At 42.2% G+C, this 10,995-nt stretch overlaps 1 protein-coding gene and 1 long non-coding RNA gene across 8 annotated transcripts; one reads left to right on the top strand and one right to left on the bottom strand.

The window, feature by feature from the left end:
• Nucleotides 1-1,920: 1,920 nt before the first annotated feature.
• Nucleotides 1,921-10,782, top strand: LOC120675800 (probable E3 ubiquitin-protein ligase ZFP1). 7 transcript variants are annotated; one of them, XM_039957013.1, is made up of 7 exons: nucleotides 1,922-2,220; nucleotides 7,956-8,137; nucleotides 8,264-8,836; nucleotides 9,064-9,416; nucleotides 9,747-9,848; nucleotides 9,927-10,091; nucleotides 10,304-10,778. In XM_039957013.1, exons 2-7 carry the CDS (start codon nucleotides 8,038-8,040, stop codon nucleotides 10,451-10,453), a joined length of 1,443 nt encoding a protein of 480 aa, XP_039812947.1. In that variant the 5' UTR covers nucleotides 1,922-2,220; nucleotides 7,956-8,037; the 3' UTR covers nucleotides 10,454-10,778. The 7 variants fall into 7 exon arrangements, with proteins under 7 accessions (XP_039812944.1, XP_039812947.1, XP_039812941.1 ...); XM_039957010.1 differs by having other exon boundaries at nucleotides 1,921-2,220; nucleotides 7,956-8,836; nucleotides 9,750-9,848; nucleotides 10,304-10,782; XM_039957007.1 differs by having other exon boundaries at nucleotides 7,956-8,836.
• On the bottom strand, nucleotides 4,548-5,614 carry LOC120675804. Its single transcript, XR_005675496.1, has 2 exons — nucleotides 5,289-5,614; nucleotides 4,548-5,071 (listed from the first exon to the last, which is right to left on the bottom strand). It is a non-coding gene; the product is annotated as an uncharacterized LOC120675804 (long non-coding RNA).
• Nucleotides 10,783-10,995: the final 213 nt, after the last annotated feature.

Genomic DNA, 10,995 nt, shown 5'->3' with positions numbered 1-10,995 from the left:
CTTCAACTACATGATGTGTTTCGCCAAGCTAAATTTGAGAGGAATCTTGAATCTAATTGTTGCCAAAGGAGAGTTTTTTATGTGTAAGGATACAAATGAAAGAAAGAGAAATAGTTACGTAGCTTATGACATTTAAAATATTTCATTCACGAGAAGGATCATTCTAACCTTGCACGCATGCAAATGAAAACCGAATACCGACCATAATCTGCATACATCGAGTTCTAGGGTCATTGCATATATAGATTAAATAATAGTTAACTACAGAGAAATAAAATTGTCAACGATAAACACTGAGATAAAGGATGATAAGCTATAGAGTTATGTTGGGCTTTACGAAGAATCGAGCAATAAACCACTAACTTGGTTCGCAGCCTCTAGTTGAGAGGCTATCAACCACATGCTCGCCGCTTCATCAAGTTCAATGCTCACCAGGGTGTTCACAAGTTGGACAAATTAAATGGTTCGATATTCCACTTTATTAAGGAAAACACATATTGACATCTTCACTCCATGGAGTTCTTTTAGCCAGACTTTCTACTAGAGCGAACACTTCAATGCTATTGCCACTTCATCTTTAAATTACTACAATCAGATCATATGAGAATAAAGATGCACACCCAGATCTCATTTATCAGTGACATAGGACACACTATGCTTGAAATGTGGAAGTTTATGAAAGAGCCATGCACATCTTTTTCATTGACGCATTTACAATATTCCATGTCATTCATTAAAAATTGTCAGTATCATCCTTAAGTATCATTTGAGAAACGACATCAAAGGGTGGATGCCATGTTAGTTAGTTCAACCCTATTAAATCAGAGGGGAGGGACAACGTAATACACAATAAACCACTAATGATAGGTGGCCACTAATCACATGGGCATGGATGAATGCCAACCTATTACCAACTCTTTTGTTGGAGAAAAAGGACTAAACATGTCATTGTGTGCCCTTCTCTATTACTATTCCAGATGTTGGACTGTTTTGACCTTCACAGGGTAAATATAAAAGGAATTACTATTGCATACACAAAAATTTGGAGCTATTGGAAACAAAAATCAGAAATGCTACAAAGATATAGTATTATCAACAGAACTTTTGCATGCACCAGATAAAGGTGATAAGTGAACCAATAGAGATTATTCTTAATTGTTTTTAGGAAACCCTTGTTCACTATTATACAGCAAATTTATTATGTGCTTGTTCTTATACTACCTCCTATCACTTTATTTGATGTTTTGGCCAGAATATTTGACTTGTATGAAGTTTTTATTATATAACAATATGAATTAAAAAAGTAGTTTACATTAAGACAATGCATGGGTCATGAATTCAGTATACCTATTGCCAAAATAGTTAAAAGTAAGTTCCCCTGCAATTTACTTCCAATTTTCCAAATGCGATGAATACAAATGCACTAGCTAAAAACCACCTTTACCAGCACCCTAAAGCTTTCTTTTTAATCGAGATTAGAAACAAAAACATTAATTTACACAATATTTTCTATTCCATCCATTCCAAAATGTTGGTTGTTCTGACTTTTTTAGGTTCATAGATTTTATCATACACGATGTACATTACATCTAGATGTATAATAAGTACTATAAATCTAAAAAGTTAAAATAATCTATATTTTAGAACATAGGGAGTAGTAAATAATTATGAGTAAGGAAGAATTTGCAACAAAGCACATAGTGGCATACGGAATCTCTCCCCGCATACGATCACAGAACAAAGAAATTGAGCAATTGTCGTCACACACTCTCTCGCCCTCCTTTCTCTCTCACGCATAAAAAAAGAAATTTAAAAGAAGTACACGGATAAAAAAACTCGCGAATGCTATATCGCCTTGTGCGTCTTGTGCCTAAAAACCGATAGAAACCAGAGCCTCCTGCTCCTCGTCCTCTCCTCTCGGCTCTCGCCCCTCCCTCTACCACCACTCTTCTCGTCTCTCTCTAAAAAAAGCTTCTCGAGCTTATAAATACACTCCCCTCCCTCCCGGTGCCAATTTCCTCCCCCGATCCCCTTCCCCCCCTCCGCCCGCCGATCGCCCTCCGCTCGCCCCACCGCGGCGGGCGATCGCTCCTCTCCCTCCACCTCACCATCGCGCGATTCCCGAGGCGAGGCGCCACCCACCACAGATTCCGCCGACGGCCGCGGTCGGCTGGCTCGTCCCCTCTCCCACTTCGCCGATCGGATCGCGTGCTCCCCGAGGTGACGATCTGCGAGTTCCCCGCATTTTCTCCCGGTTTTCCCCACCGCGATTTGCTCGGTCTCGCTGGATTGCCTTTGGGTGGGCGCGAAGGTATCTGCCTACTTGGGCGCCGGCCATGCGCGAGAGGGCGGAGTGCGGGGGAAGGAATTGGATTCGGGGGAGCGTGCGATTTGAGTGCCCTGTACGGCACTGCCGGCGAATTTCGTCGGTAATTGGAGGGGGCGGGGGCTGTGAGTATAACCGCACAAGGATACCGCAGTACGGGCATTCCGGTTAGTTCAGCTCGGGATTGTGGGTGGTCGTTTCCGTCTCTGGTTAGTGGCTAAACTTTAGAAAGCGTTGAATCCGCCTGATATGTCTTGTGCTTTATTTGCATGTGCATTCGGTTGGCGTGGAGAACTTTGCTCAGACTTGTTAGCATTATATTTTTAAAGCATTTTTTGGTAGGCATTGAGGGGCTAAGGGGGGATGCATCCGCTACGCTTACGTGTGTGATCATTTAGATGGAAGCGCATGCATGCGTGTGATTAGTGCAGAGAATGGGAAATGTGATCATTTGTGAGTTTGTTGGAGGTGAACTTTCTTTGGTGAAGATACTAATGATAAACAAAATAGGGACTACTTTCCAGCAATATTTGGTGTGGTTGAGCCATTGGTGGGGCTTGGGATGTTGCAGTTGTGAACTTGTGTGGTGGGTAGCTGTTTGTTTGGTTGTTTGGAAATATGATACCTTTTGGCAAGTGAAGTTTGCACTTGTTGCTCATCACTAAAAGTTATAACTAGCAGGTTAGGGAGATGATTGATATACCTCTAGAGTTATGTGTCCTGAGTTGTTTTTCTATGTTTCAGTACAATAACAACAACAACAACATAGCCTTTTGTCCCAAGCGAGTTGGGGTAGGCTAGAGATGAAACCCAAAAGACACAAAGGTCATGGTTCAGGCACGTTGATAGCTAGTCTCCAAGCGCTCCTATCCAAAACTAACTCCTCAGAGATATCCCAATCTTTAAGGTCTCTCTTAACCGACTCGTCCCAAGTCAGTTTAGATCTACATCTACCCCTCTTTACCTTATCAACACGCTTTAGCACCCCACTACGCACCGGCGCCTCCAGAGGCCTTCGTTGAACATGTCCAAACCATCTCAACCGATGTTGGGTAAGTTTCTCCTCAATTGGTGCCACCCCTACCCTTTCCCGAATAATTTTGTTCCGGACTCTATCCCTCCTTGTGTGCCCGCAAAACCACCGCAACATCCGCATCTCTGCTACACTCAGTTGCTGGACATGTCGCCTTTTTGTAGGCCAACATTCAACACCGTATAACATCGCCGGGCGAATCGCTGTCCTATAGAACTTACCTTTTAGCTTTTCTGGCACCCTCCTGTCACAGAGGACACCAGAAGCTTGACGCCATTTCAACCAGCCAGCTGAGATTCTATGCCTAATATCTTCATCAATGTCGCCATCCTTTTGTAGCATCAAACCTAAATACCGAAAAGTGTCCTTCTGGACCACCACTTGCCCATCGAGACTAACGTCACCACCCTCATGCCTAGATGCGCTGAAATCGCACATCATGTACTCGATCTTGGTCCTACTAAGTCTGAACCCTTTTGACTCTAACGTGCGTCTCCACAATTCTAACTTCCTATTAACCCCTGCTCTACTCTAGAGTTATGTGTCCTGAGTTGTTTTTCTATGTTTCAGTGTGTAGAATATTTCTTGTGATTGGACTTTCTGGTTCACTGCTGGTAATTGTGATGACGATGGCCACTCTTAATAAAATTTTAGTTGATCATGGAGATTGTTTTACTACAAATTGATTTTTTTTGGTGCAATTGTGTACGCGGATGGGAGTGTGTTTTTGAACTGTTTTGATATTGATTCACTTTATAGGAATTTTAAATAGAGAACGCTCGTATGTACTGTTAGATAGTTGATTTTGTTGGCACCTTGATATACATTGTTTAGTTGTCTAGTTATTTTTCACAGTGCTATGATTAAACAGTAAATAAGCTTAAAATAGTAAGCATTTATTTGCAATAGATTACTGGCACTCTATTTGTCGTAGCTTCCACTATCCTTATATATTTGGCATCAGAAATCGTAGTATTTGTAGCCACCTCTTGCTCAACAAGTCAAGATGATTTGTATAGCATGGAATATTTAATCGGATAGGACAGAGACTATAGTATTTTCCATGCACCTTGTAAGGCTCTGATGACCAGTGTTCTTATTTTCTATTTATATTTATCTACTTTTGAGGAGTACTAGCTTGCATGCATTCTGTTTTTTGGTGTGATCCAATAAACTTTGGAAGTATTGTAAGTTGTAACATCATTTAAATTTCCCCTTAGTTTTAAATTCCCGCCACATTCTATGCATATGAAGCTTCCCTACTCCCAAAGGTTCTATTTTCAATCCACACGTACAAAATAATCTTCAATTGAATTCACTCTTTTTTGCTGTTAACAGTATGTTAATACTTGCGATAATTTTCTTACGTGAAACCTATTGTATATCACCTTTCCTCCTTTTTTTTAATGACTACAAAGAAATTGTGCTCAGGGTTCATATCCCAACATAAACTCACCTGTTTCGCTAGATTTCTAGGACCTGGTTGGGATTCAATAAACCACCACCACCACCACAACTCCACAAGAACAAAGCCTTCATTCCCAAGAAAGTTGGGGTAGGCTATAGCATTGTTTTTACGGCGGTAAGGCGAGGCGCGGCGACCCACCCCCTTCTGGACGCCTAGGCGAATAAGGCGCGCGGCGAGGCGACGCCATACACATATCCCCATTTAGAATTGAGCAGCACAAACCTAAGCGATTAGGCATTTTTAACTGAACAACAAGCGCAAGCATCAGGCAGACAGGCACACACCACACATTCACACAAGCTATCTACTTATATATATCAGATTAACAACACTGCAGGAGAGCAGAGCAGAGCACCAATCGAGCAGAGGAACCAGAAGCAGAGCAGAGCACCAATCAAGCACTACAGCAGAGCAGAGGAAAAGGAACCTGCGTCCATATGATGCAGCTAGGGAGGGCGTACCAGCAGAGGAAGCAAAGGGGCAGAGCCACGTGAAGAGGAGGAGCAGGGGAACCCGCCAGGCAGCCACAATTTGCTCCAATCGACGGCCGGGCGGAGCTCCGATTGGAGGCTGTGGAGGCATGGAGTAGCAGTCGTGGAAGCGGGAGTGGCTGGTGGAGGAGCCGCGCCGCCGGATTGTAGCTCCCCCCGCCGGATTTCAGGTCCCGCCGGCCCCCTCCTCTCTTCCCCCCTCTCCTCTCTTCCCTTCTCTCTCAATTGGCGCGGTAGGGGCCTGCGGCGTGCCCGCGTGGGCTATACCCCCGCGATTTCCCACGCGCGCGCCTCGCCCCTGCCATTCCCGTGCGCGCGCCTCGCGCCTGCCCCTTCCCACGCGTCTTTTCCTGCCGTTTTTCTTGCGAGCGCGCAACTTCCTGCCCGGCGTGGCGTCCGTCGGACGCCATGGCGATGCCTTTCTTCACGAGACGACGCCATACGCCAGAAAGTCATGGCGGGCTGGACGCCGCGATTCAGAAATCGCCCGGACGACAAGGCGACGCCATGGCGACGCCATAAAAACCATGGGCTATAGATGAAATCTAACATGGACCACCAGAAAAAAGGGGGGAAACAACAGCAATAAAGAACATGTAAATATTGATGGGGAAAAGAATTAACACCTCCTTACATTTGGTGCCTTACTGTCTTAGGATTCTACTATGCATCATTGTCTCTGGAGTCTGGACACCCCCATTATATACAAACTATGTTACCACTGTTGCAGAAGCTTTTCTCCACTTGGTGCTACCTACTGTTGTTTCGAACGCAGTCCTTTCAGGATTTGACAAACCAATCAGATTAAATATACATTGAGTGAAAGTTTAAATTTCAGTTACTATAAGATATTACACATTTTTGGTGCGTTTTAGGAAGTAATAGTGTCTGCATGGCTGCCTGCACTGAGGGACATAAACCAGCAGGTATAAAGCTGGTTCCCTCAGAACTGGCTAGAAACAGCTGGGGGTAACAGTGCATAATCATCTATTAATTTTCAAACCATAGCTGCACAATATGGTATCAGGCTGTCTTTCTAAGCTTTATAGGACCTCACTGGATTTCACCTTTCTATAATGTCTTGCCATCTTTGTTCAATACAGAAAAGACTAGTCATTTATATCTATATGTATTAGCAATGCTACTCATTATGCTAGCAGTTTTGCCTTCGCACAATATACATGTTTGCCTTTGTCTTCTTCCTCACAATTCTTCCAATCTTTCACTCTATTTGGCACCTTTGACTTTAAGGCCATTATGAGTGGTCAACAGTGCATGTGAATTGCAGATTTTCTACTGGTTAATAGCAGTGGACTGACTGGTGGTGGATTGAAGCTGTGGTGCTTCTGTTTCAAAAAGGAAATATTTTCTTGTTACAATCATCTATGTGTATTATACTGCTGGCTTTCTAGTTCTTATCATGCAATCTGCATACACTCTAGCCTGTAATGCATATGCATCCATTTTTTGTTAGTCTTTCCCTTCCTCTCAGGCACCAAACTGGTCAAATTATCAAATCGCTGGTTCAAGCTGCGTTGATCACATAAGTATTAAGTAACCAGCTGGTAATCAGAGGTTTTTAAACAGCTGTTCACCCTGCCGGTTGCATTTACCTGCATGCTTTTCATTGTCTGTGCTTCTTTGAGTCCTTTCCACCAGTTGTTTTTGTTTACCTCACTAAAAGTACGATCTTCTTGGCTTTATACACCTCTCATCACTTTTCGGCTATATAATAGCTGTAATTATCACTTCTCTTCATTGATGTCAGAAATTTTCCACTTTACTGTAGCCCATTACATGTGACTATTGGATCTTTGAATCATGTGCCTGGGATGAATAATCAGAGCGACTGCTACGTTCCTCTGATTTTTGTCATCCCCACTCCTTTCTGATTGATATATGTAAAATGATGGATCCTTCTGCGAGTGATGTTTTGTTTTCTTTGGCAAGAAGTTATTTTGGTTCCTTTTATGGCATTGACATTTACATAATTTTATGACAATTATTATTTTGGTTCAGAGAGGGATTGCTTACATCATACAACGCTAAACGAGTGATATATTGCTTCATTTTTTGAAGTTCGGGAGGCAATCCTGAACTCTGACTGCATCTGTTGAATATATATGCAATGATTATATTGCGCTAGGTTACTTGAGTAAGGATTAATTAGCACTGCTCCTTGTGAAATCGGTTGCTTATTTTCTTGCTTATGATAAAGAAAATCTCAACACTAAGAATCAACTTATCGTTGGGTAGTTATGCCTGACATGGAGAAGCTGCGTGTCTTAATTTAATATTGTTGGGTGAATGTGAACCACACCATTAGCTGTCTTAAACTTGAGCTTTATAACTCAAGTATTTGAGGGACACTGATTCATTGCCTGTCACCTATAGGGTCATCTTTACCTGTCAAAGTGTCAGTGTTCTGTGTGACAACTTCACTTCTATATATCTGGATAGACTTTGCTAGTTACCTTCTATGACATCTTTAGCATTTTTATAACATTACCTTTTTAACACGCGACTGTTAAAATTGTTGTGTCCTTTGCCTTGCAAATTCCTAAACTCTACAACTTTGTTGCTTGTCAAGTCATGTTAACTTTATTTAACCCTACCTCGTTTTTTGTGTGGTATCAGGTAGAGATGATGATAAAGCATAGTCGTTGACTTAGTCTGCCTTAGCTATTTCCTGAGGCTAAGGGAAATAATAATTGGCGTTATGGCATTTCGAAATATGGTATGCACTCCCCAAGTTGTTGACCTTACATCTGAGAGAGGGCAAGCTCGTGGAGGCAATGCCAGTGAGATATCCAATCAAGGTGCACAACATGCTGTCAGAGTTGTAGGAAACACGACTAACATTGGTCTCTCAGATATAAGAAATTACTATGATGTGAGCATAAATCATCAGCATCAGCCTGTTCCTAACCCACCCCTGAATTTAGGTGCTGATTCTGGTTTTGTCTTCACATCAACTATGTACAGTCCCTGCATGTCACCAACATCAATGAACAGATATGCTTCTCATGCTCAGAGCTTTGGATCGACGAATCAACCATTGCCTTTAAACCAAGTCCCAGGAAGTATGGATGAGAGTAGCAGAAATGATAGTACTGGTGAAAGTGCTAGAGGACATATTAAAAGGAAAAATGCTGCAGTCGTGGGAAGCTACCATTTTGTTAATGGATTTGCAAGCTCAAGCTCATCTTCTCATGCACCTCAGAATCCTATGCTTAGGCCTTGGGATCCTTCTTTTGAATCCAATGTTTCCTCTAATGTTGCACCATTCAGCCCATCAGAATATCACGGCCACAGCAGTTGGCAATCCTTAGAAGGATCTTCTGTAACTGGAACTAATGGGTTCAATTCAATGCCTGTTCATCCAGAATCAGCACAGTGTGCGAACTATACATTTCCAGCAACTCACATTGGCCGTTCATGGATGTCCCAGGCTGCAAATTGTATTGCTGATGGAATTCCCCAGTGGGAATACATCAATGCAACTACTAATGTTCAAGGTAAGTAAGGGGTTCATGGAATGCTAACATCTTCAAAATATATTTTCAACGCTCTGTTTAGAATCAATACTGATAAATATAAAGATGTGTCAAGTGTACCTGATTACTGAACTAGTTATGGATTAGCTTGGTTTGTTAGAATTACAAAAATGCAAGTCATTTTACTAGTAAAATGGTCTTCTGAGTTCATTATTGGGGTTATATGGTTTCAAATGTTTTGCTATCAGCAGGCAGATTTGCCCATTCAGGAGCCACAGAAATGGCAAATGGAGGTTTTCATGAATATCAGAATGGCCCTTCAGCTGTTTGTCGGGGACCTGTACCTTACTTCCCCCAGCACATGATGCATGGAATGCAAGCTCATAATATGCTTGATCATAATCAAATGCAAGTCCCTTATCAACAATGTCACAATAATGGTTTATTGCATGGTGGTGTTAATTATACTGGAAACCGTCTCCACTTAGGTCCACAAATTCCAGTTCTCTTCTCCAGTTCTGAGCGTACTTTTGGGCCTCCACAGCATCCGTTTCTGGCAAATCCAGTTAACCATCGGAACATAAGGATTCTACCACCTGAGGTAACTAACACTAACACTTACACTTTATTCTGGCTGGTAGCTACCTTTCTAGTTGGGGATAAATACATGTGACAGGTTTGCCTTGTTACGTAGTAATCACACTTATCAAATGGCATGCCTTACTGTTTTATACCAGCACGTAACTTGTTTCCGTCATTATACTGTGTAATAAATAGCTGAAACTATGTCTTAGCTACATGAGCGTACAGTAACCAGATGTACTTTACTCTTGGTAGAAATATTTCAGCACTTGAAATGTACTGCCTTTGTTTTTGTTATGCATGTATATTAATTTCACTTGTAGCTCACATGGTTATTTGTTTGTCCCAGCAGCATGCCACTATAATGGATTTTTCAAGATTGTATGAAGTGTCAAATTCTGTAGATGAGCATAGAGATATGCGGCTAGATACAGACAGCATGACTTATGAGGTATTGAGTTCTACCTCTTCTGTAGACTCACATCACACTCAGCTATTGTCTGACATGTCTCTTTTGTTTTCACTACAGGAGCTTTTAGCACTAGAAGAGCAGATCGGAGATGTCAATACTGGTTTGACAAAATGCCTCATTGTAGATAAATTGAAGACTAGCTTATATGTTCCAGGAACATCCAGCATGTCTGATCAGCCATCTAACTCTTCTCTAGAGAATGATGCTTGCATTATATGCCAGGTCCTTCTCTTTCACTATAACTAGATAACTTTGCTTTATTGACAACTAAGATTTCAGCTGTTCAAAGCAATGAATCATCAGCCAGTTATCTGTCCTATATTTCACTTTAACATCATAGCTGTTGCACTTGTTTAAGCTTAGTACTGGAGTTGGTGGACTTTGTTACTCGCCAAATTATTGTTGTAAGAAAGTTTGCTCGGTGCATCTCGCAGGAGGAGTACCAGGTTAGAGATTGCATTGGCACCCTTGACTGTGGTCACAGGTACCATGCAGAGTGCGTGCACCAGTGGCTGTTGGTGAAGAACCTATGCCCCATCTGCAAGACAACAGCATTGTCTACCGACCAAAGACATGGACAATGAGCAGGAATGAATAAGCCTGTTAGCTATTTGCTTCGACAAACGTTCACCTCAATTTTGTATATAAGAAGTGGTAGACAATGGTGCTACTTGTATTTGCTGTTCACCTTGCTGTGATCGGGAGTACTCAAGCTTCCTGAAACTGTACAGCCATAACATTTATTATTTTTCTCCAAATGTAGAATATTTTAAGTTGCTCAGTTCGCCCCCCTTGTGTATGAAGAGGCGAACCGGGGAAACAAAGCTTCCGTAATGGCATCGCTAGGCAGCCTTGTATCTATGTTGACTTTAATGAAACTAATACAGCATGGATCCTCCTGTACATTTAGAACTTTGACAGGGCTAAAATGACCCTGGACGATGAGTCAGTGATGGTGGTGGCATCATTGCACCCACTGAGGATAGTTTTTCTGCAATTTGAGTTCTGAGTGTTCATATTTTCTTGCTCACAATGCATCTGTTCGACAGACTGGAGCTGAAGTGGTGTGAGAGAAAAACACTGTTGCCTGACTGGTGGCTAGAGGCTGGTGCTGGAGCGGTGTGAG

The sequence above is a fragment of the Panicum virgatum genome, chromosome 5N, assembly GCF_016808335.1.
Source record: "Panicum virgatum strain AP13 chromosome 5N, P.virgatum_v5, whole genome shotgun sequence".
In the NCBI taxonomy this organism is placed as follows: domain Eukaryota; kingdom Viridiplantae; phylum Streptophyta; class Magnoliopsida; order Poales; family Poaceae; genus Panicum; species Panicum virgatum.
The sequence above is the reverse complement of the archived record's forward strand: the minus strand, read 5'-3'. Positions and strand labels throughout refer to the sequence as shown.